Source organism: Lytechinus variegatus, chromosome 7, assembly GCF_018143015.1.
Source record: "Lytechinus variegatus isolate NC3 chromosome 7, Lvar_3.0, whole genome shotgun sequence".
Lineage (NCBI taxonomy): Eukaryota > Metazoa > Echinodermata > Echinoidea > Temnopleuroida > Toxopneustidae > Lytechinus > Lytechinus variegatus.
This window is the reverse complement of record NC_054746.1, coordinates 25,663,388-25,689,738: the sequence shown is the minus strand read 5'-3', so window position 1 is coordinate 25,689,738 and position 26,351 is coordinate 25,663,388. Positions and strand designations below refer to the sequence as shown.

General features: G+C 36.6%; 1 protein-coding gene across 1 annotated transcript; it reads right to left on the bottom strand.

Annotated features, from left to right (window-relative positions):
• Window positions 1-24,453, bottom strand: LOC121418846 (28S ribosomal protein S18a, mitochondrial-like). Its single transcript, XM_041613028.1, has 5 exons — window positions 24,247-24,453; window positions 15,376-15,407; window positions 14,270-14,371; window positions 4,188-4,311; window positions 1-1,585 (listed from the first exon to the last, which is right to left on the bottom strand). The coding sequence occupies exons 1-5, from the start codon at window positions 24,395-24,397 to the stop codon at window positions 1,503-1,505; spliced, it is 492 nt and encodes a 163-aa protein (XP_041468962.1). The 5' UTR covers window positions 24,398-24,453; the 3' UTR covers window positions 1-1,502.
• Window positions 24,454-26,351: the final 1,898 nt, after the last annotated feature.

Genomic DNA, 26,351 nt, shown 5'->3' with positions numbered 1-26,351 from the left:
TAAATTTACACAACATTTTATTAAATACACAATTTAATAAAATAATACAAAGCAAGGAACTAGATTCCCCGCAAAAAATAAAGCATTGTCTCATCTGCATGTCACTTTGAGTAAGGATACATGTATCTCAAATACTAAAGTGATGGGTAGAATTTCATAGCTATGGATAGTTGACCCTAGGTTATATCATGCTTTTATAGATAAAGCGCTTGGTGTGTACTCATTCATCAAGTACGCATTATTCTAATCCTGCAGAGAAAAAGTTGTTACAAAGTCTTGAAATTTAAAAAATGTGATTATATGGGTATACAAATATCCCAAAGAATTATTTGGTACAGTATCTTTGTCATAAATATTGAAAGAGTAAGATAAAACCAGGCATCCCATAGAAGTCTGAAGTATAATTATTATTCTAGTCCAAAGGTAAACCTTGGTTAATTATCAAAATTTCACCAAAAGTGATCACAATTCTTCTTCTTTTCTTTTACCATAACATGCAAAAATAAATGCATTACAGAAGTTACATTGAAAATATAAGCTGCTTAAGGTTTTCCAGCCCTTAAATACATACCGTATGTCGCATAGGTTGCGGTGCTCATGTTTGAGCACTGATTAACCTCTTTCAAATAATAGATCTTTTTGCTATATGAAAAATTATGTGTAAGAATTTTTTCAAGCCTAACTACAGTATTTCTGAAGTCTTTAATAGTCCATTCAAGAAAAAATTAAATTCTGTGGTTTGGGCTAATAATTTGGACAAAGAGTCATAAATATGATATAAAGTATATTAAATGAAAAAGAAGAGACCTTCCACTGGATGGTAAGTTTGGGGGATGAAAGTAATCAATAAAGTAGTCAAGTTGGCAATGCATTGAAACCTTAGAATTACTGTGCAAAATTGAAGAATAAAATGTCATCACAGAAAATAATTCATTGTCAATTCTAAGTAAATTGATTCAGGCAGAGTAAATTGTATGTTCATAAACATAAAACATAAATGCTGTAGTCACACTACAGAAACCAACTCCTAATCCCCAATGGCATGCTATTCCCAATAATGCAATAGCTTTGATCGGTCGGAGGTAGGGTTCGTTGGTGTGACTGAAGCATGAGATGTCTTCCAAGAAAGTCATGCCAAACTCAAGGTTCACTGGAATAAGAAAACTGTAGAATCACATGCTCTTTTTCACTAATAATCTCAACCGTCAAATTTCAAAATGAAATCATCAAGTGGTCACTCAGAGTATACATTGACCTGATGTCTACTGATGACAAGTGACTCTTGTTGAAGCCTTTGAGAATTAGGATATCAGTAGTCGTAGGGTCAACATGGCAAATACAGGGATAATACACTCATTTCTCTATCTCTATCATTGTTCTCAGGTGACATTCTTGTCATCAAATGTTCAAGGAAAGCATCACTGTCCAATGTCCATGTATCTGCATCAACAGGATCAAACTTGCTTTTCCTTGAATGAAATCACATTCATCCATCCTCTGAATCAAAATCTGTGATGGACTGCTTTCCCTGGTTCCTTCTCTTTAGGACTCGGTAAGTGGCTTGGTCTGTGGTCTGGTAGAAGGTCTGGGTTGGAAAGATAAAATATAACCGCTTTTAACATGTTGTTTAGTGGAACTGAATGGACCCATACAAAGCATGTATACAAAAATGAAAACACAGACCTTTGACCTAAAGACTCACCCTTTCCATAATAATCTCTGACAGAAGATATGACAGTCAGGTCATTTTATGTGACCTGACTGTTTTTGGTGTCATCAGACACCAAACATTTTTAATACCTGGTGAATATTTCCAAAGTTATCATGCTAGCTGAAACCAACTTGCATATATAATGAACTGTGACCTTTGACCTGCAGACTCTGAATTCGAACTTAGCTTGTATTTTGGTGTCATCTACCTACACACCCAAAATTTTAGATCTATTGAATATTTCATAAGTTAATATATGTGGTAAAACCAACTTGCATATTTAATGAACTGTGACCTTTGACCTGCGGACCCTGAATTCGAACCTAGCCTAGCAATTTTTAAAATCTATTAAATATTTTTTGAGTTATTGCGCGGAAACCAAGTGGGGGGGATGGACGGGCAAGAGCAACGCTTAATGCCCCCTCCAAACTTGGTTTGCGGGGGCATAAAAAAGAGGCCATTTGCAGGCCTCGAAATAGGATTTTGGGGGGGCAAGGCCACTTTTTTGAGGGGCACTTTTTCACTGAGGCCAGGCAGCGGAGGGCACCAAGGCCACTTTTTAAGGGGCATGTAATAAATTATTTGTAGGTGTTACAGTTTCGCGGCGTGGGGGGGGCTTTCCATAGTCGATGTTATACATCAGATTCATTACCAAACCACATTATTTACTTAAGAAAAAATGAACTTTATGCACGACTGGTGATACCTTCTTGAGCTACATGTAATTAAATGTGAATCTGATTAGCACCCAAGAAAGTATCACCGGTCATTCGTAAGTTGTTCGTAACTGACGAACAGCTTTATGAAACACTCTCATTCAAAGTACTATACTTATGCATCGCGAGCGCTCGCCAGGACAGTACAGTGTGCGCGACATTTGTGTAGTACACATACGGAGCTCGCGCTCGTCCATTCTTATGCTGCAGCTTACATAGCATATGTAAAGCACGCTAGCGGCCAGCCAGCTGTGACGTGTATAGCTAGCTCATCGTTCGGCGCGGCTTCGGAGTAGACTGCATACATGCACTGGACATCGCTGGTAAAGCTTAGGTATTGAATACTTTTTGAGATCGGAGAAAAGTTTTCCTCGCTCAGATAAAAAGGTGCAGACTTTCAAAAGGGGTACATTATATATCAGAAAAAGGGCACATTTAAGAGAAAAAAGGGCACCACGGCCATATAAAAAAGGACACATTTTTAGTGGCCATAACTTTTAGCAAAAAGAAGAAGGGCATGACGGCCAGTAATGGGGGCATCTGTAGTGATGAATGATTCTGAGCAATACATAGGCTATATATTCATTTCACATTTCTTTCATCTAAATGAATTGCACTGCTGGTTGTAAGAGCTCAATCAATCAATCAGCTGCTCAATCAATCAATGTTTTGTTCATGTGGAAGTGATTTGTAATGTAAATAGGAAGTGTTCTGGTTTAGTTTTTTACTGGCTCTCGCCTTGACAAAGCTGTCAATCCACACTTGGTCACGTCACTATTCACCTAGGTGCTAAATGGGTACTTGTAGGATGCCAAACATACATAGTATGCCTATAGATGCAATTACTTTTAATCATATTTGATCGGAATACTTTAAGTTTGTAAGATTTTTTTTTTAATTAGAATTTAAATCATCCCTCATTTTATAAAACAAAATAACACCATGATAATCAGATATCTAAAAATTTGATACTTTCTAACTTAATAAAATTAAAGAGTAATAGTAGCTCATCCATATGATATCATGTTAATGATTGAATAATTTCAGTTTAGTACACATTTATTAAAGTTGTCTAGAAAATATATTTAACAAAACTTACATTTGACTCCCATACCAAGGGATTTCACAAGAACGCATTTTTACACTGTAGAATAGTAGCATATATGATATGAATATTGTTATCATTATTTCTTCCATTTAGTATTGCCAACCATCCAGCTTTTAACTGAACTGTCCAGTTTTTGAAGTATTTATTTCACGGAAATAAAGAACCTTTAGAGTTTGGGATTTCATGAGCATGGATCTAGGTGTATATATTATTGGTGTCAATTATTGTTATTATTATTATTACATCTATATCTATATATATATATATATATATATACATATATATATATATCCAATCATTCATTCTGGTTGAGTGAATTGTAACACATGCAGGTACAGTAATTCTTGAGGGTGAATTTTCTCTCAAGGTATGCACACCAGATTGACCAATTTAATTTTAGGTCTGAAAAATGCAAAAGCTCCCTATCGTGGAATTAGGGAAATCCCCCTCCCCTACCTATCCCCCAACCCCCCCCCCCTCGGTTGCTCTGATCCCTTGGGCTTGGTCGCTTCACTCCCTTGCAATAATTGATTCAGTTTTCTGCAATTCAAATGTTGGCAAGTCTGCCATTATTATCGTCATCGATCATCATTATCAATATTGCCAATGGTTATTGGATTGGAGCCCAAACATAGAAAGTGAAATTGGTTACCTGCAGCTAATGCTCTTTCCACACATTCTCGTAAGTGTAGCTGCTGCTTTGCACACACTCCAGTTACATCTCTTGGGAGGACATTTCCTTCATTGTCCACAAACTGGCTAAGTATCAGAACATCCTGTTCAGATTCAATGAAATGATGAAGATGATCACAAAATCGGTTACACAGCATGAATATTATTTTAAAAATATGTTTCACTCGCGTTCATTGCTTTTTCAAATGAATAGGCCAAGTCTTTAAAAGATTTTTTTGGGGGGGTGTAAGATGCAATAGCCATGGTATATTGAACACATAAAAGCAATCATCTTTTAATAAGAAACATACATGTATTTCATATAATACAAAATATGAACAGTCAGACCACGGTCTCAGCATGATTCACCTAGATCCTCTTGTGGCTAAATCAGCCTCAATACGAAATCTTGTGAATTACAGGACTCTTCAATTTAAGGACGTTTCAATATGTCTGTGCGCATCATGATCTGCGAATATGTAATGCTATGCACATTTCAGTAACAATTAATGAACAGCTTAATATTACGCTGCTATTGGTATCAGCTGATTTTTTATGTTACCTGCACTCCAAATGCACATCTGTTTTGTGAAGCTAATTAGCTGAAAATGATCCATTAACCAAATTTTTAAATGCCTCTCAACTTCAGAGTACTTTACTTCGCAGTGTTGCAAAGTATAATGAATATAACAAGCTTGAATGGGAGAGGGGCTTGGAGTTTTTCCTTAAATACGCCTTTGGCAAATTTTTGGCGCTTTTGTTCTTACTTTTCTGATAAATGACAAACAAGCACATGAGCCCCATTTTCATATAATACACCTCTCTAGTATACCTTTCTGAGGTTTCCTCTACAACTTTGCAAATTATGGTGAAAACAAAAGCACAACATTCATTGTATTTTACAATTTTGTTAAAGAAATTTGTATAGAAACTCTATAGAAATATTTTTTGTATTTTTCCTACCATTATTTGAATTGAAGGTGCTACTATCCTTAAAGGGCAAATGAGTAGCAATATGAATGGACTCTCCATCTTAAGTACCGTACAAACAATTTTTAACTACATGTATACTGTAAAGTTTGATGTGTGACTCAATGTTGTGATCTTACATGTACATCTATAGGTGCCAAAGTCTTTTGATTGAGTAGACCTTGACAACTTTCAATTCGGTGAATTTCAAAGTTCGAGAGCAAGAAATCAAGTAGGGGAAGGCATTTTTTGCATTTTGCATGTTGTTGTTGTTGTTTTTGTTTTTTTTCCCCAATTTTGTGAGCGAAATTCGACCCCCTCTCCCTACCGCTCCACGACCGCTCCAACAACCCTCGGGCGGTGTGACCAGGCCTTTAGAATTGATATGACTAAATTAATATTGTAGAAATAAGTACCTTGCCTTTAAATTTGATTCTTGAGAAATATTTTTCACCTACGTATAAATTTCTACCCCCACACTGAAATTCATTGTGACCTTTGAAAAAAACGATGTCAAATGGCTCAACTTGCCCCATATGTGGGGTAAGTTGTGCCACCTTCTGGGGTAAGTTGAGCCACAAAAACTATATACAAAATGTATGCCGGAAGAAGCAGCATGTCAATTTTTATTTCAAGTCTTTTCACTTGCTAATTCTCTATAAATACTAACATCCTCTAAAAGTAAAAGAACTGTCATACAATTTACACCTTTCTGCCTGCATATCAATGGCTTTTCATTTTTTTTTCGTTCTTATTACCATGAGAATTAATTACCATGGCCAACCATGGCTCAACTTGCCGCCCCATGTTGGCTGGCTCAAAGTACCCCAGTCCGAACTTAATGCGATATTTTCATATCCACACATTTCTTATGCATCCATCATTTAAAAGGCGATGACAAGAATGAAGATCCATACCTAGACTAACAATATTGTTCTCATATCTTTATTACATTTAAAGACGTGTGTGGGTAAAAGCACTCCTCTATTTTACACCCTCTTTTTGCTTTTTTGGCTAAAATTTGTATTTTTCCGTCTAAAAAAGTACTTTTTATTTCAAAGTCGAAAACAATATGGTTGGTTAAAGGACTATGTAATGGGTCATCAATACATGACACCACCACAATGTCTGACTAATTCAATATTGGTCTAGGGGTGGTGGCTCAACTTGCCCCTAAGCTCAACTTACCCTGCCTTCCCCTATATGAAGCCATGGGTATTTTTTTTGCAAATTTAATTAGCGCTAAACTCAGACCTGCCAACCTCTGGGAATGAGAAATTGTATTCTGTAATAAAAGAAACTGTATTTTCCCCCCATAAGTGTATTTCTTAATAAAATGCATGGCACACTCGCTCATCGCGGCGCTCAAGCTGCACGCAAGCTAAAATGTGCACTGCTCTTGCAGATAAAAAACAAACATTGAAACATGTGTATATCTCACCCTGGTTTTAGTTCACACCAACGGCGCTTTGATGGCGCTTTAAAGCGGCCTGCAAAGTGCCAGCAAAGCATAACAAAGCCTAATTAAAGCGTAAAGACCGTAATAGAGCATGAGAAAGCTTTGAGCAATTCGGGACATTCGGCAAGAGTGCCAAAATATTTTAAACTGTTTATGCCAAGTTCACACCAACGGCGAATGCCGCGTTATAAATAGGCGATCAATTCGGCATCATTTTTCTTTACTTTTCAAAAAAATCTCACTATCTCCTCAGATATATTATGCTCTGATACGCTCTGATACAAAGTTCGTTCCCGCTTTGGGCAACAAATTATTTATAAATATGCAGCTACATGAAATCATTGCATCTTTGGCAGAAGAACAAGATATAGAAGTTCAATATGTACCAGACTATGAACCATCTTATGATGTAGACATGACTTTGTCTCCCTGCTATATAACTACATCCTAGCCCTCGAGGCAGAGGAGAGAGAGAGGAAGAAGGTCTCTACCACAACTACAAGGGGTTCTTCTCTTTACCACTGCTGGCATTGGTAGATGCAGAGTACAAGTTCATCTGGATTGAGCTGGGAGGTAAAGGACACATGTCTGACTCTCAGATATTCACAGACTCTGAGCTCTTCGAATGCCAAGAAGATGGGTCCATAGGGCTGCCCCCACCATGCCCTCTCCCTGGAGAAAATAAGCCTGATATTCCCTTCTTCATCCTGGGTGACGATGCTTTTGCCCTGAAGAGCTACATGATGAAGCCATACAGTAGAAGAGTGATGATAGATGAACAGAGGAGCTGCAACTACAGGATCTCAAGGGGGAGAAGAATGGTGGAGAATGCCTTTGGCATCATGGCCAACAGGTTCCGGTGCCTGTTGGGAACACTGGAACAGAAGGTAGATAACGTCAGAGATTTGGTGGAGACTGTTGTGGTGCTCCACAACCTGTTGAGGAAGAGGGAGCCAATGCGGTGGACCACGAAGATGAAGAGCACAACTTCGCACCAGGGGCCTGGAGAGATGGACCTCACTGGTAAGATGTTTCGCAAACCACCTACAAGGGGGAACCTCGCCACTGTGGATGCCAGACATCAGAGAGATCATCTCAGATAATACTTGGTCTCTCCAGTGGGTGCTGTTGACTGGCAACAAAGAATGGCTGGGGTGGTACTTCCTGATTGAGTCAAGAAAGCAGTGGCTCAGATATCGTCAGAAGCAGATGAGGAAGATAAAGACTTTTGTGTCTGGAAATAAGAACATTCTCCCATATGCACACTGTTTATTTTTAATATAAGTTTGAGATAATTTCTGTATTACATGTATGTGTACTTGTGAAGATGTTATTATTATTATTGATATTATTGTTGTTGTTATGTATTTCATCTGCTTGTAAAAAATATAAATACAGACTTGATTTTTTACCCATGAAAATCAGATAAAACCACTGTTATAAAACAGGAGTAAAAAATTAAAGGAATCAAGTTGCAGAATTTGAAATTTAGATATGTGCAATAAAAGATCTTTGAAACACACATTTTTATGTTAAATTGATTATTACAAATTATTACAAATTGATTTTCTTACTAATTACAAAATTAGTAAGAAAATCTATTTCATATGTGAGATAAATAACCCTTATTGTGACAGAGAAAATAAAACAAAGAACATAAAATTAAAAAATGAAATATAATATAAAAAAAAAATAGAAAAAACTTTGTGGAAACTTTGTTTTCAACAGAGTTTAAATTCTATTTATTTTTTTATTCGATTTTAAGTGGGATCACCGCTTTGAACCAAGCTCTCTTAAACTCTGTTAAGCTTTCCTACGACTTTGTTAAGCTTTTTGACGCTTTGATAAGCTTTAATACACTCTACCTGCTTTACGCAATCCGTGACAGATCGCTTCAATTTTTTAAAGTTCAAAAAAATTTTGGCGCTCTTGCCGAATGTCCCGAATTGCTCAAAGCTTTCTCATGCTCTATTACGGTCTTTACGCTTTAATTAAGCTTTGTTACGCTTTGCACGCCACTTTAAAGCACCGTCAAAGCGCCGTTGGTGTGAACTTAGCTTAAATAAAAATGATGCCGAATTGATCGCCGATTTAAAGCGCGACATTCGCCGTTGGTGTGAACTAAGCATAAACAAAATGATTGAAAAACAAAACAAGTTACCTGAACTTACATTGATCTAATAAGCATATTTGTGTAAGTTTTATGAAACAGAGATGAAAGATGATTTTTCTCAATAAATTATGATTTTGTAAAAAAATTATTAAAAAAGAAATTACAAAAACATATTTTTTAAAGAAAAAACGTACTGCCATATTTTGGTTGCAAAAATGTACTAAACACACCAAAAACGTACTGGTTGGCAGGTCTGCAAACTGTGCAAAAGTTGGTAAGAATAACATTGATTTCATTTTAAATGCAGAACGTCTTTAACCACTTTTTTTCTCAAGCTACACTGTGTATCATTGTGCCATTGAAACAATTATGGGACACTTTTTTGTCATTTTTTGGTACAAAATATTGTTATAAATTAATTAATTTCTGGCAATAAGAGATGCCTCAAATTCTGTTCTTCCCCTGTTTTCTCTGGATAATTGTGCAAAACTTTTTATTTCAAGCCTAAATAATACTTGTTATTATCATCATAAAGTTGAAAAAAAAGTCAGTACTTTGAGCACAATGTCACTCTTTGATATGTGGCACCTTTTAATCGGGTCAAGATCACGCTTTTCCAACCAAGGTACAAAACCAGGATTCTAAAATTTCTGAGTAGCAGGAAATCCAGAGTTCTGATTGACTGAATAAGGTTTCGAAACAACAGGCATGGGTTTTTGAAGAGAAATCAACATATGGAGAGTGTGACTTTAGGGGCCACAACATAGAAATGTTTGGTTTTCGGGTGGGTTTATCATCTGTTTGACCAACCAAAGTGCAGTATTCTTTTTCAAGCTACTAAAATATAATTGGCCTGGGAAATGTGTGATCTTGACCTCATAACAAAAAATAATCCTTTCGAAACCAATACCATTTTAAGGCATACATGTAGATCTTTGATCAAGGTCTAAAAATATTCCAGTATACCAACATCTAAATACCAACATCTAAATAGCACCAAAAAGTCATATCTGGTTCAGATCCATGTTTAAGATTAAAAGCATGGATGAATGAAATAATGAACATGACTCCAAACTTCAATACATTGAAGGTCAAGAGGTGACTAAAGTGCAGACTAAACGATCATCAGCATCCAAGCAAGATAATGTGCTTGTCACCTAAAGATTTGTGTGGTAGTCAACTATTCAAAGATTGAAGATTCATGATATAACTGACTCAGACAATTCAAACCTGGATATTTGTTACTATTGTGATGTATTGATGTTACTTGTCATTAAAAATTGAGGAAGTTGTTCACTATTGTAATTGAAAAAAGAAAAACAAGCTTTTCCAAGGTAAATGTACAGGTACATATAGTACAGAGCACATTGTAATGGTGTTGGAAGTAGTCCAGTTATCAACGCCATAATACCAACATCTATATACATGTAGTGCCAAAAAGTTATATCTGTTTCATATCCATGCTTAGATTATAAAAAAGCATGGATGAATGAAATAATAAAATGAACACGACTCCTCAAGATTTATGAGATAAGTAAATCAACTGCTAACATTCAAACCTCAATACATTGAATCAAGATAATGTGCATCACCTGAGAATTTGCATGGTAGTTAACTGTTCAAAGCTTGAAAATTCGTGATATAAATGACTCAGACAATTCAAACCATATCCATGGTTAAGATTAAAAGCATGGATGAATGGAATTATGAACTTGACTCCTCAAGGTTTATGAGATAAGTAAATCAAGTTAGTCAAGAGGTGTCTAACGTGCATCAGCAATATAGTCTCAATATTGTTTCTCGATATTAGAAATTGAGAAATTTTTAGTCATAAAATTTGGAGTACATGGAGTTGTAGCACTTTAGAATGGGTAGTGCCGAGGTTAAACCAACATAAGCATCAACAACATAAGCATCAACAACAGGTGGTGTAGGAATTAACGAAGCATCAGCACCAGATTTCTAATATCTGTATCTCTTTGAAGTTGAATGGTGTTTCAATAGCGCTTTACAGAAAGTCAATTATGGTGTTGCATTTGCACAAGTAAATAAAATACTGATGATTTCTCTTCAAGAATGATGATATAAGTCTAAGTAAATCAGCTATTCAAACCTGTATTACATGTATTACTAGAGGCTAAAGACTGAGGAAGTTGGTCATGTGGAGATTGCATGTGAGAAGCTATTTGAAGTACATGTAGAGCAAGGCACATTGCTGCGGATATTTCGTTGGAAATAGCCTAGGTCAATACAGGAATCATAGTGATTCAAGAGGAATTTATTTGCATTGTAAAAGAGAAAATACATTGCAGGATAGAAACAAGATGATTTGGATTTCACCTAGAGCTTTATACTCAACTGAAGTGGCCTCTTAAGAGGCTATAATAAACAACTCAACACCTCGCAGATGCGGTATATACAGTGCATCCCAGAAAAAACAAAACCGAGATTTAGCGATCATTTATCATTACTTAATCATTAATAAAATAGACAAATGACCTACCAATTTAAAGCTTAGAATCTCCTCTTTCATCTGATATTACTTAGATTATTTCTCATTCACGCATGAGTGAGCAAATGCAATTTGAAGAAAGTATATCAAAAACTCATTTGGCGGGGGGTATCTGGGTTTCAAAAAGAAAACCACATTTTTGAAAAGTTCAATATCTCCTCTTTAAATTGATACCTAAATTACAGAAAATGGTCACGAAATAACAAAGTTCTGGTCATTTGAAATAAGGCTTGAATTTCAATAATTTCATAAAATGAAGAGGTTATCCAGGATGGCTTTCAAACTCTCTCGACACTCTCTTTTCTTGACGATCAGCCATGCATTAAATCTTTTGTTCACCATGCGAAAGCTTCTGTGGGAAACCGGTGAAAACACGTTTATCTCATGAAATTATGGAAATACAAGCCTTATTTCAAATGACCATTTTTTGTAATTTTGGTACCAAATTAAAGAGCATATATTGAACTTTTCAGAAATGTGGTTTTCTTTTTGAAACCCAGATAACCCCCGCCAAATGAGTTTTGGTATCCTTTCTTCAAATTGTTTTTACTCACTCATGCGTGAATAAGAAATAACCTAAGTAATATCAGATGAAAGAGGAGATTCTAAGCTTTAAATTGGTAGGTCATTTGTCTATTCTATTTATGATGAAGTTAGGATAAATGATCGCTAAATCTCGGTTTCGTTTATTCTGGGACGCACTGTATAGCATGGAATACGGTGTTACTCAGACCATTCTTGCCATCTTGCTGGTGGTTGACCGGATAGTGGACGTTTTCTTGTATACAAGATAACTTTGGTGCTGGTTTTTGCGTAGTGAGTAGGCCACAGCTGCGAGCCGACCCCTTTCCCTTTTCATTCCTGGATGAAGGTCTTATGTACAAGTTTCATGAATCAGAACCATAAACTTTCAAAGTTATGATGGTAATTCAACAGATACACCCAATTCGGCCAAAGTTCATTGACCTTTGACCTTGGTCATGTGACCTGAAACGCGCACAGGATGTTCAGTGATACTTGATTACTCTAATGTCCAATTTTAATGAACTAGACCAATAAACTTTCAAAGTTATGATGGTAATTCAACAGATACCCCCAATTCAGCCAAAGTTTATTGACCCTAAATGACCTTTGACCTTAATCATGAGACCTGAAACTTGCACAAAATGTTCAGTGATGCTTGATTACTATTATGTCCAAGTTTCATGAATCAGATCCATAAACTTTCAAAGTTATGATGGGAATTCAACAGATATCCCCAATTCGGCCAAAGTTCATTGACCCCAAATGACCTTTGACCTTGGTCATGTGATGTGAAACTCATGCAGGATGTTAAGTGATACTTGATTAACCTTATGTCCAAGTTTCATGAACTAGGTCCATATATTTTCTAAGTTATGATGACATTTCAAAAACTTAACCTCAGGTTAAGATTTCGATGTTGATTCCTCCAACATGGTCTAAGTTCATTGACCCTAAATGACCTTTTACCTTGGTCATGTGACATGAAACTCTAAAAGGACGTTCAGTAATACTTGATTAACCTTATGGCCAAGTTTTATTAACTAGGTCCATATACTTTCTAAGTTATGACGTCATTTCAAAAACTTAACCTCAGGTTAAGATTTGATGTTGACGCCGCCGCCGCAGCCGTCGGAAAAGCGGCGCCTATAGTCTCACTCAACTTCGCGGGTGAGACAAAAACTACTATAACTCGAACAAGATGTTCAGTGATACTTGGTTACTCTTATTTCCATGTTTCATGAACTAGACCAACACACTTACAGAAATAGGATGGTAATTCAACAAATACCCCCAATGTGGCCAAAGTTCATTGACCTCACATGACCTTTGACCTTGACCATGTGACCTGAAACTTGTACACGATATTCAGTGATACTTGATTACTCTTATGTCCAAGTTTCAAAAGTCAGATCAATAAACTTGCAAAGTTATGATGGTAATTCAACACATACCCCCATTATGGCCAAAGTTCATTGACCTTTGACCTTGGTCAAGTGACCTAAAATGCGCACAGGATGTTCAGCGATACTTGATTACTCTTATTTCCAAGTTTTATGAACTAGACCAACATACTTTCAAAGTTATGATGGTAATTCAACAAATACCCCCAATTCGGCCAAAGTTCATTGACCCTAAATGACCTTTGACCTTGATCATGTGACCTGAAACTTGCACAGGATGTTTAGTGATACTTAATTACTATTATGTCCAAGTTTCATGAATCAGATCCATAAACTTTCAAAGTTATGATGGGAATTCAACAGATACCCCCAACTCGGCCAAAGTTCATTGACCCTAAATGACCTTTGACCTTGGTCATGTGACGTGAGACTCATGCAGGATGTTTGGTGCTACTTGATTAACATTATGTCCAAGTTTAATGAACTAGGTCCATATATTTTCTAAGTTATGATGACATTTCAAAAACTTAACCTCAGGTTAAGATTTTGATGTTGATTCCCCCAACATGGTCTAAGTTCATTGACCTTAAATGACCTTTGACCTTGGTCATGTGACATGAAACTCTAATAGGATGTTCAGTAATACTTGATTAACCTTATGGCCAAGTTTCATGAACTAGGTCCATATACTTTCTAAGTTATGATGTCATTTCAAAAACTTAACCTTAGGTTAAAGATTTGACGTTGACGTCGCCAAAGCGGCACCTATAGTCTCACTCTGCTATGCCGGTGAGACAATATGCAAAACTGTTCTAGTCTTGAATATCTACTGGACTACTATGTTTCAACGGCCTGCCGAATGACTGAGCTGTATTTAGGGTGAAGAGATGATCAATAAGTGCTTTCTTGAAGGGTTCAACTGCTGCTTTGGTTTTGATATATGTGAAATTGGCATCATATTTATCAGATAAAGGGGATCTCATCTTTCACAAAACATGAGGTTTCATGACAATGCCTTCAATCTTTGAAAATTAGTATTCTTTGGATTTATCCAAACTATTACTATACTGTAATTTCAACTTACCTTGTAGGTGATGTAAAGGTTTCGACTGCATATTGGGCAAGCACCATGTGGGTTATCTACTGGGGAGTAACGATTCCCTGCTTCTTCATAGGATGCTTCAATCTATAAAAAAAATTGAAATTGAGTTCACAAAAAACCCCAATTCAGCCAAAGTTCATTGACCCTAAATGACCTTTGACCTTAATCATGAGACCTGAAACTAACACAAAATGTTCAGTGATGCTTGATTACTATTATGTCCAAGTTTCATGAATCAGATCCATAAACTTTCAAAGTTATGATGGGAATTCAACAGATATCCACAATTCGGCCAAAGTTCATTGACCCCAAATGACCTTTGACCTTGGTCATGTGATGTGAAACTCAAGCAGGATGTTCAGTGATACTTGATTAACCTTATGTCCAAGTTTCATGAACTAGGTCCATATATTTTCTAAGTTATGATGACATTTCAAAAACTTAACCTCAGGTTAAGATTTCGATGTTGATTCCTCCAACATGGTCTAAGTTCATTGACCCTAAATGACCTTTGACCTTGGTCATGTGACATGAAACTCTAATAGGACGTTCAGTAATACTTGATTAACCTTATGGCCAAGTTTTATTAACTAGGTCCATATACTTTCTAAGTTATGATAAACAATGTGTGACCTCCCACAAATGTTTATGCAAATCAAGAAATTTTTTCATGCACCTACAATTAACATAAGAGCAATGCAGCCCGAGTGAAGGTAGTCTAGATCTAGACGTTAGTAGTTATTTATACTAAAACTCTACACTCTTATACACACCAATATACTAGTCCTCCCACTTTTCACCTTCTTTGAGAGGACAAGTATATTGGTGTGTATATATGCAATGGGCAAGTGTAGGGTTTTTCAAACAATAGCTACTAAGACCTCGAGATAATTAGACTTGACTGAAGCCTGAACTTGGCTTTATTTTGAACTGGGCATTATTCATGCAGGGATGATGTTATACATGTTTGTCACTGTTTTGGGATATTAGCACTAAACTTTTAGGTTGGCCACAGATGTGAATCGAGAATGCCTTCAAAGCTCAATTAGATCTACACACACACACACAAACATTTGTCATGGTCTCACCTTTATTGTATCTCCGATCGTCTCCTCCGTAACTGTACAAAACAAAACAGAAAATAGGCAAATATTTTATGACATAATCTATCTTACATTACCTCTTAATCAGGCACCTGATCAATAGACTGCAGGCATACATGGGCCATTCTTTGCCAATTTTATGTGATTAAAATTATGACAAATCTTGACTTAAATTAGTTATAACTCTGGGTTAGCCCACTCAAGGGTTTATTACATGCTGCAATGCACAGAAAAATCAAGCCATAGATGACGTGTGCATTACGTCAAACTTCCCTTTGATACAATACCGCAGTTTGGATTGCGAACTGCGGTGTTGTACCCCATTTTCCATTTGGATCTCCTAAAAATCATTTTCAAGCCCTTATCAACCGCGCTTGGCCAAGTAATCCAGGGGTAATCCCCGCTGTCTCAATTTCACCCCCACAGGCCAGTATATATGAGCGTTGAGCAAAGGACGAAAAGATAAACAACAGCTGCGCTATTACGTAAGACTTCTCTGCCTGTAGTAGGACCTTCGGAATGAAATTATTGTATTCCATATTTAATCACGTTTTCAAAGGCATATTGTATTCAGTAACCCAATGTTGGTCCATTTTCAATTTTGAACGAAGAAAATTGAACTCGGAATAAGGAAAGTAAGCGAATAAAAATGACGGCATGCTTACAGGGACTGCACTCAGCGCTGCGCATGCATCCCATCGTGTGTGGCCCCCTGCTGTGACTGTATATGCCGGGCTGTTGTTTTATCTTCGGACCAACGTCAAGAAACAGGTGTTTTGATACTTAAATTGCTTTCTTGACCGGGGGGGGGGGGGGGGGGGGGGTGGGGGGAGGGCCACTTCCATTCACGAGTGGATACCATGCGCGACCATGGGGTCTCGAAAAGCACCCTAAACACGTAATTTCCATATTCTGAAAATGCACCCCTTAACAAGTATTGGCGTGTGAAACCCTACCCTTAACAAGTATTGGAAACAAAACGATACTCTTGGCAAATATTCCCTGAAATGAACCCCTAAACAAGTACAGAAATGTTTTATTGTTACGGCTCCTTCGGTCGTCGGCTTTACCTTTTTGGTTTAGTACGACCCCACCTTCTACACCTCGCGCAAATCGGACTCTAAACACGAAGTGTTGGGGCAAAAAGGACATCCTTATTATAAAACATTTTAATTTTGTTTTATCATCCCCGCAAATTCGACCCTAAACACGTAATTTTCCTAGCTAAATAGATACCCTTTTTTCATTATTTTTGTGTTTTTGACACCCTTATCACGTTACGTACGTAACGTGCCCTATCGTGAAAAAGACATCCTTTTTACGTTTTTTTTTTGGTCGCGCATGGTATCCACTCGTCAATGTAAGTGGCCCCCTGGGTTTTTTTGAGGCAGTTACGGCTGGAGAAGAGAATTGATGAGAAGGGGAACTGGGGTATAGTGTTCTCAAATGGAAGTTTTTCGTCATGTGTTGTGGACGCCAGAAGTGGTGTTGCAGCAGGCGCGACCCACTAGTTAGAAATCCACTGCCAAACACGGTTTTTGGTGCGAGGTTAGTATACTAATACTAAAATCGCATTAATACCAGAGCTGCCAACCTGAAAAGGAACATTTCAGTATTTTTTAAGCTGAAAATCAGTATTTCGGTTAGGAAATCAGTATTTTCAAAAAATACCACAGGACCACACATACGTGACTAAAACATTAAAAATCAGTATTTTACATGAAACTATCAGTATTCTTCTCACTTTTCAGTACTAAATACTGACAATCAGTACTACTTGGCAGCTCTGCAATACCTTGGTTCTAAGGCGGCAGTACGCAGCCATTTTAACATTTTTTGTACCAGCTAAATGTAGGAAGTTTGAATATAAGTGAATAAAACGGCTGTATTCGACTCGTCGTACAGCCGCCCTAGAGCAAATATGACCAAGGTATAAGTGTGAGAGGCCCTAGCCAAGGGCTGGCTAGCCTAAGTCAACGTTATCCCTCGGCCAAATAAATCCATCCCACGATCAACTGCAAACTGGTCGCATTTCATAAGCTGGGTATGCAAAAAGGGTGGCAGATGAACAATTTTCCACATGGTGCCATGGATAAATTGTTGCTACATCACAGCATCTTGACAAAATTTATTGAGTAAGATCTCACTTTGAAGCTAGAACTAGGCTAAATGTCTTAATAGACATTAGATCAATTTCATCAATGCAATATCAGGAACAAAAACTATAGCACATGAGGTTTGAAGTAGCACGGGTGGGGGAAATAGTGGATGCAGTGAATGATAGAATGTTAATTAAACTTAATACAACATATGATGATAAAACAACTTGATATAATATGTAATAAGACAGTTAGCCTCATATTTCTAGGCAGTTTAAAAAGCTGGGAACAAACAAATGTTATAAAAATTTGACAATTTTGAAAATATGAAGGAATGAAATCCATGTGTATGTCAGCTGTAATCTGCACCTAATAAATGAGTAAACAGGAGAAATTTGGTTAATTATCTTATTTGTAATCTTAATTTTTAGTACAAAAGTTGTGTATCATTGCAACAAACATTTCTACCCATGCCAAGCATATAAAAAGTGACAGGCATTTTGGGGGCAAAAATTATTGATGTTACAAGATTAAAACTGCAAAATACGGCTTGTTACCATCGTCTGTGTTCACCGAGCGGGGATGGCCGCACCCTTTAGAGAAAACCGGGGGAGCTTTTCTCGAAAGGGTGGGTTGGGGAGGGGAATCAAATAAACACACCTTTTGGGGACAAACAGGGGAGCTTTTTACGAGAGCCTGTGTTTAATAGTTTTCTGAACCAGTCATTTCTATGAAAATTATTCATAAAAAAATAACAATACAAACCCCTCAAAAAAAGTTTGGAAATCTTAGTTTGGCCATATAATTCCCCCAACTCCCAATTTCACACAATGCATACTTGATATCATTCAAACGATCATTTCATTTTCTTAAAATGCTTGCTTTTCATGCCATCACGAAAAGAGCAGGATTCACGAGTGTTGGATGAGGTCTGAACTGAAAAGATGCAAAACGAGCAGAAATAGTCATGAAGGGTCAATAAAGAACATGATTCTTTTGTCTGTCAATAGAGATGAATATCCATTCAAATCAAGCCCTGGCTTCTTCATTTTGTCTTTTTGTTATGGACTATGGTTTATGTAGTGGTTGTTCTGAGTGATAACATGGTTTGAAATACCCATGCATGTATGTTTGTTTATGTGTTTGCTTGTGCAGAGGTGTTTGATTCCATATTAATGTTGATGCTACGGTGCATGAAACAAAAGAAATCGCTGATAAACTCATTCGTCAACACGGAAAAAAAGAACATTGACTTTCAATATTGTGTAATTCTGCAACTTTTGAATTTAGAACTTGCCCAACATTTCAAGGCTCTGCACCTCCATATGAACCATAATCATATCATGTAGGGTATCATTTTAAAGAGAATGAAACGATCTATTCATTGGTATCAATCAGACATTAATAATATTCACTATTAAAAACTGAGGAGGGATTATCGATCTGAGTCAGATTTCCAAGCTTTTATTGAGGAGTTAAAAGGTGGACAGATGGGGGGCACTCCCCCCCCCAAAAAAAAAAAAAAAAAAAAAAAATGACAACTAAAAAAACAAAGGAAAGAAAGTTGAAATATATAATTTTCTGAATATTTCATGTTAAAATCTCAAACGAAATTTGTTTTTTTTATGAAAATATTGAAATTATTACTTGCTCGCTCACAACTTTTAGTACATTTTGCCCGATACAACATATCTGACCCCCTCAAAATTTGGGGCTCATTACGCCACTGATAACTAGGAGAAAAAGAGGACAGCTTGCAGGTTTTTTTTAAATAAAACTGCATATTAATGAAGTAATTCTAGACCCCCAACAATTCCACAAAGCCATATTAAACAATGGAATTATTAGGAGAAAGAGCATTTTCTCTTCTAAATAAATCAACATTTGCATCGAAATGTAGTGAAACATATCAGTGGCATAATGAGCCAAATATTTAAGGGCGCTGAATATGGCATATTGGGCAAAATAAAAAGAAAAGTTGTGACCGTGCAAAAATTTTGACATTTTTATCTTTAAAATAAATCCAATTACATGTATGGCATTATATTCAGAAAAAATATATTTCACAATTTTCTCTATCCCTTTTTTTTCATGGTCTTGATTTTTGTTTGTGGGGGGGGGGAGTGCCGAAGTCCCCCCCCCCAATCTGTACACCACTGAAGCAATTACTTTGAAAATGGCTTTCCTTCGCTAGCTAGTACTAATATATGTAGTTACCTATAGTGCTGCAAGTCAGGCGGCATGTTCGGGTTCGGTTCGGTTCGGCAGGGTTCGGCAATTTTTTCCCGAACTTTGGTTCGGTTCGGGGTTCGGCAATAAATGCCAAATTAAATTTAACACATAAAAAATAAAGACCGCCGACCTACAAACATGTAATCTCGTGCATGATCCGTCATGTATTAATAATAAATTTCGTTTCTAAAAAGAATAGTTAAGATAATTGTTGAACTTTCTTTTGTTTTAATTAACAAAAAATAAGTCATTTCTACTTTCATTTTTAAAATGAAAATAAAAAAATCAAAAGAAAAAAATATTGATAACGAGAGAATCAGGACAGAAACAGAATTACAAAGATCAGAATATTTTTTTCACGATTATTTCATGTAGCTATGATCATGATCGATTACGATGTCATTGCCAACGCAGCTTCTCAAATTGGAAAGTGTTGATCGGGAATGTCGAAATAGTAGACAAACAACCTCCACTCAACTGTTATTATACCGGTAAAATTCACATTCCAAAGAATACGAGTGTTTTAGAAAGTCCCTATTTTCTGAAAAGTGGTAAAATCTGGTCAATGAATTACTTTAAAAAGATAAATATCAGTCCATTCTTGGTCCAGAAAGATCGACGCTACGTGACTTCAAACATATTTCTAACACGAAAATGAGTACATGGGACTGTACTGCATATTTTAGTGTTGTGAAATCACTCGGCGTTGATCGTCAGAACTAAGACGGAACTGATAATTTATCATTTCATTCTCAGTAATTGGCCAGATTAAACCACTTTTAAGAAAATATTGACAATGGAAAAACGTTTCAAGTTTGGAATACAAATTTTACCTGTATAATAGCGACCGAGAGCAGGTTGTTTGGACTTCCTGTTTCAACTTTCCTTACCAACCATTTCCGGAACATCGATCAGGGAACATGCGTTGATTTGGTTTGAATTTTTATCTTTTTTGTTTTTTCACCCTCATTCCTTCATCTCTTATTTATTTATCTTTTATATTAATATGGAAATTTCAGAAGGTGGAATATACTTTACCATTACTTTGTCAGTCACAAGGAATTAATTTATGTCTTTTCAATTAAATGTACATCCGATTACAGCAATACGTAATTCAACTACACTTTTTAACTGAGTTAAGCTTAAAATGTCCCCACATTTTATAAGGAAAAAATATATTCATGTTTAGGCCTGGGACGATTGTCATTATTACCATTCGATTATTTCCTGGAAAAATAATTGAATTATTGAATGATTCGATTGTTCGTCGGGAATTACGTCTTTTAAGTCACAATAGTTGTCCTACTTTATGGTGACCCCCCCCCCCCCATGAAGAAATCTCCATCAAAGTCACATGTTTAGCATAAATGAGGCCCTTTTCCCCCTTCTCCATGATTTTTTTATATCAAAAGAAACTTCATGAAATGAGATTAAATCTTTCAGTTTATTGTCCCAATGAAAATCTTTCCTAAATTAATACTGGTACCCTGGTATTATGCATTCATCCCTCCAAGTGCCACACCCCTGCATATAAATGAATCAGCCCCGCCGAGTCCAAAGACGTAAACAACTCATTCATGAAGTATATTCTTTGAGACTGAGCCCAGGTGGAGCATTTCACTTGAAAATTTTCATCCCTTGCCCACACCATGTCCCCGCCTCCACTTGTGGCACTGCCCACGATGCTACACATGTATTAAAAAAAATATTTCATGTGAAATACCTTTCAAAATAACGATTTTTTTTATCATTTGAACCTACATGTATAACTGGGTCTATTTTTGGAGACTAGTCGAGAAAGTACTGGTGAAGGCGGGCGCGTGTTGGAATGTAGTTTTCATTGGTTGAGGGGGATATAAAAGGTTGCATTGTTCTGAAACATGAAAGAAATTCTCCGGCTCCCACCCCCTATCCTTCCCTCTCTCTTTCCCTCACACGCACACACACACACACACAGATGGGGGAGGGGTCAATTCATTTCTGAAGTCATGACCTTTCCTGATAAGGGAACCACATGCCTTCCGCTTCTTTGTTTCCCAAAGTTTCATTGGCTATCCGAAGGTCCAATCAGCTCAAGTGAGCTGGTTATGTGTTTACTTATTATTGTGCACGCACACAATGACTTATTTTGTGTATGAGGGCAAGGTCGGGTGGGATTAACATTTTCGGAGCGCTATCATGTTGGTATGTAACTGTGAATGTGATACAATCATTGATAATTTTTGAAACATTACCTCGGTAACATAATTTTTAAACCTGTAAAAAACAGCTGTCATCATTGTTTTCTTGTCATTTTATTTTTATTACTTGGGTATTAGAGGTATCCCAACGTCATAATCGGGATCTGCCGAACATTCGATTAGTGTAAATTTTGCTAATCGATTGGTGATTGGCGGCATGCCAATCGAACCATTCGATCAATCGATGTTTACTCCCAGGCCTATTCATGTTTATAAAAAAATTGAAAATGATAAAAATTTAATCAAACACGAGACCGAAACTGTCATACTTTGTCATTTACGAGGAATGAATTTATGTCTGGTTCTTTTTCTTTATTAAATAAAAAAAATTATTAGGTCCGATTACGATCACGATCGATTACGGCAAAACGTAATTACACCACACTTTTATACCGAGTTTAGCTTCAAAATGCCCCCTCATTTTATCAAGAAAAAATATATTTATGTTAATAAAATATTCTCAAGTTGATAACAGTTCAATCAAAGACAAGATGGGAGCTATCATAGTGGATTTTAAAAATATATTGAGTGGAATTCTCTTTGTGCACAATCACTAACCAATATATATTTTATTGATTTTATACTTAAATCTATGTAGTCATCGCATTCACGCATTGCATACAAACATACTTTTTTTTTTACCGAACTTCCGAACCAGGCCTTTGAGTTCGGTTCGGTTCGGTCCGGTTCGGAAGTGCCAAGTTCGGCGAACTTCCGTTCGGTTCGGCAGTTCGGCTGCAGCACTAATATATGTAGTTACCATGGTATGGCAAAACCTGGTCGACACGTGCACCGCAAAAACTATTGAAATTGAATAAGCCTAGATGAAAATGCACAAAATTTGTGTTTTTTCCATCTATCCTTCCTTTTTTAAACCAAATGTCCAAAGTGTTCCAAAGATGACACACATGCACCCCCACACAACATCACCTCATATACGGCCTCCATACCATTGCACGAATTAACAGACACACAAACAACTGGTACAAGAGACTACTCAGTACTGCCTTTCGTGAAAAGCTCCCCCAGTTGTCTCGAAAAGGTGCATTATTTTGACTCCCCTATCTCAACCTGACCTTTGGAGAAAAGCTCCCCCGGTTTTCTCGAAAAGGTGTGGCCACCCCTGCTCCGCAAATGCAGACGATCGTAACAAGCCGCAAAATACTAGGGTGATCCAATGTTAACTTCTCACATCATGTGCAGCAGGTCCAATTTCAGAAAAAAACATTTCAAAATTCACATTCACAATACATTGACATCTATGTAATAATTAGACCAAAAGTTTGGTTTCTGTTTAAATGGCAAGTTCCCCCAAGTCTGCGCAGTCCCCCTTGTCTGCGCACATGCATATCTGCGCAATTCTAGTAAAAGAAGATACGCATCAAGCATGAACTTTACACATGCAATACATAGACAGATATTCATACAAAAATTGGATTCAAAATGGTGGAAAAATAATGAATTTAGGGCATTTCATGTGACGGCCTCAAAATGCAGCCTTTCTCACCAAAATCCCTGAATCGTGTGCAAAGTAAATGAGTGCGCAGACATGGTGTACCATTTTTTTTCAATCTGAAAATGACTGCCCAAGGTTTTTTCAAGAAAATCCTATATTTTCTATCATTTTTATTGAGAAATTTGGTACACTTACTCTTAATAATAAAAGGAACGTTAATAATTGAAAAATTTTGTGAAATAAGAAATTCATTTTAAATTTGAACTCAATTTATTCGGTTGCAGACTTGGGGCCCACCATCATATTGGCTGTTCCTCTAAAATCCGTTGGCTCTACTCACCAAATACGGGAAATTAAAAAAAAATTAAATGTTTAACTTTAAAAAACTCCTTGAAACGTCAGGCGGCTGCCAGCTAGCAACTGTCTATGTAATAATTAAATGTTAATTAGTAATTTTAAGGAAAATTTTTATTTTAGACGTAAATTTTTTTTCAGCATTTACAGAATGGTAATATAGTATAGGCCTAGCCAGTGTTCACAAATATTTTTTTGACAATTTTTACTGTTCACGAAATTGGACCAGGCTTGATGATGTTATTTATTTTACTACATTACTGGGTCTGTCTTATGACTTCAAATTCATCACTACAATTTTCGTTTTGTAACAGTATAGATCAAACGTTAGATTTATTTAGAGTTCTATATTAAAGTTCTAAATTCGTTCAATTCATATCATACAATTAATAATAACCATGATAACAACGATATCTACGCGTGGGACTTAACAAACATGACAAAACGAATAAGTTAAATTTAAGACTCGCCTCACCTTTTCTGAACTTTTCCTGAGTAGAACTTGAACAATATGCTTTCAAACAATGATTAAAACCTCTTCTTCTTTCCAGGCTGCAAAATCGATGCAATTTCGTTACATTTCTAGTCATAAGTAGAGCACTCGTTCTGACGGCCGCGGAAGACATGGTGATGCCAGCTATCTGCTCTAGCTCTATCTAGCGGCAGTCGAGTCTCGATCTGCCGCGCCGCCACTGCACCTGCACCGCACCGGCCGCCGCCGCGCCCCATGTAGCAACCCCAACCCCAGACGTGGTATAGTAATCTAGATCTAGATGATTGGTGCAAAAATAGCAAGAATTGTTCAGATTATGGTACAAGCATGAAATTTGGCTGACGGGTAGAGTAAGTAGTGCTGAACATATATGGCTGGGGGTGCCAACCTGATCTCTCTTTGTATAGCAACAATTGCTAGGTAACGTATTTACCTTAGCAACCACCAATTTGGAGGTGTTGTAATTCAAAAACTATATTTTGACTCCTAAGCGCCAATTTAACAATCACATATCCAGCAACATTCCAACCATGTATAGCAACAGTTGCTAAGCAACATATTTTCCATAGAAACTATAGATAATATTCCTGAATACAAAATTTGGACATCATGTTTTAATGAGAACATGGTTAGAACACTTGGTCAAAGTATAAAACTTGGAATTAAAATGAATATCTCATATATACAAAAGACTAAGATGCAGATGCATTCCCAAAAAATATCTGCATATTACTCGTATATAAATAGGCAACAAACCTAATTTCGGTGTACTTAATTTCATTATTTTTCTTCATACTTTTTTTTACTCATACATGACACAGCTAACACACAGAAAAAAAATGATTACTGGGTCATTAAATGTGCTTACTATTAAAAAAAATATATAAGATCTCTCCTGTTATGAAAATGACAGAGGGTATTGTAGTGGATGTGACATGGGACACAGGGAAAGACACTGAACTTTCAAGGAAGCTGAAATTTGATTGATATGAACTAATCGCTTCATTGGGATGTAATGTCGAGTAATATTCACATACTTACTTGTCAGTAAGGTTTTGATATTATTGAATGACTTAAATATCATGTACAGTAGACCTAAAACCGAGCCTCAAGCATCATTGACTATATGTTCCCTGTATAGCATTGAAGCATTGTCAGCAGACCTGAAACAGCCCAGGCATCGCTGACTTGTACATATGTAACGAAGGGGTACATTTGGTGATTATACAGCAAAATCTTTTGAGAGAAATGAAGATCTCTGTAGGCCTAACACTAATTACTAACGCCGCATCCTACAAATCATGTAGATGAAGCAGTAGACTGCAATATATTGTGTTACCAGATAATCAAAACGTATGATTGGAAAGCTCAGTGTTAAGGTTTTGGTTTAGCCTCAACCTGCTTGAGATTGGTTGAGATTACTTCTTACATTGCCCATTATATTTCAGCATCTAGTATACTTCAGATTTAGAAGCAATTGCCACTGTACGTATTTTTTTTATTTCATTATAATGCTGGGCAGTAGAGTCATTTGCATAATTTACAGATATTTTTACTATATTTTCTAGATGATGAAGATAAAACATGTCTAGCAGCTCATGTTAGCTGTGGTCTGTTTGTTAAATAATTGCAGTTTAGATATAGACTTGTAAATAAGGCTCATTTTTTGTTTTAATTCCGTTAGTGCTGTACCACCCCATGCAGTCATTTGACCTTTTAATATTCTCCTTCAGCTCCTTTGTTTACAAACAATAAATTTCTCCCACGCTCTGGAAAACTAATATCTTCATTGCAGGCTACGGAAAGGAGGGGTAAAACCAAAGCCTTTCAAACGACCGATTACTGTTAGCAAGGTATAAAATGGTATCCAAGCAAGAACTCGTTTGGAAATTACACTCTGGCGATATTTTGGTGTTTGAAATGATTTTGAACTTAGTTGACTGAATCAATTCTTGGCGGTCATTCTTTCACCTCTCCAAGATCAGAGATGTTTAGGTTGTAAGAACCCATGACCTCCTGGTCAGCTCATGTAACCGTTCTTCTACAAGAATGACCTCTCGCTAAATATTTATTTTGTGGAATCTTTC

Coding starts and splice junctions, on each gene's coding strand:
- LOC121418846 (XM_041613028.1), bottom strand. CDS start 24,397: ATGTCTTCCGCGGCCGTCAGAACGAGTGCTCTACTTATGACTAGAAAT. Junction 15,408..24,246: donor TCAGGAAAAGTTCAGAAAAG/GTGAGGCGAGTC, acceptor TGTTTTGTACAG/TTACGGAGGAGACGATCGGA. Junction 4,312..14,269: donor ACCTTTACATCACCTACAAG/GTAAGTTGAAAT, acceptor GAATCTGAACAG/GATGTTCTGATACTTAGCCA.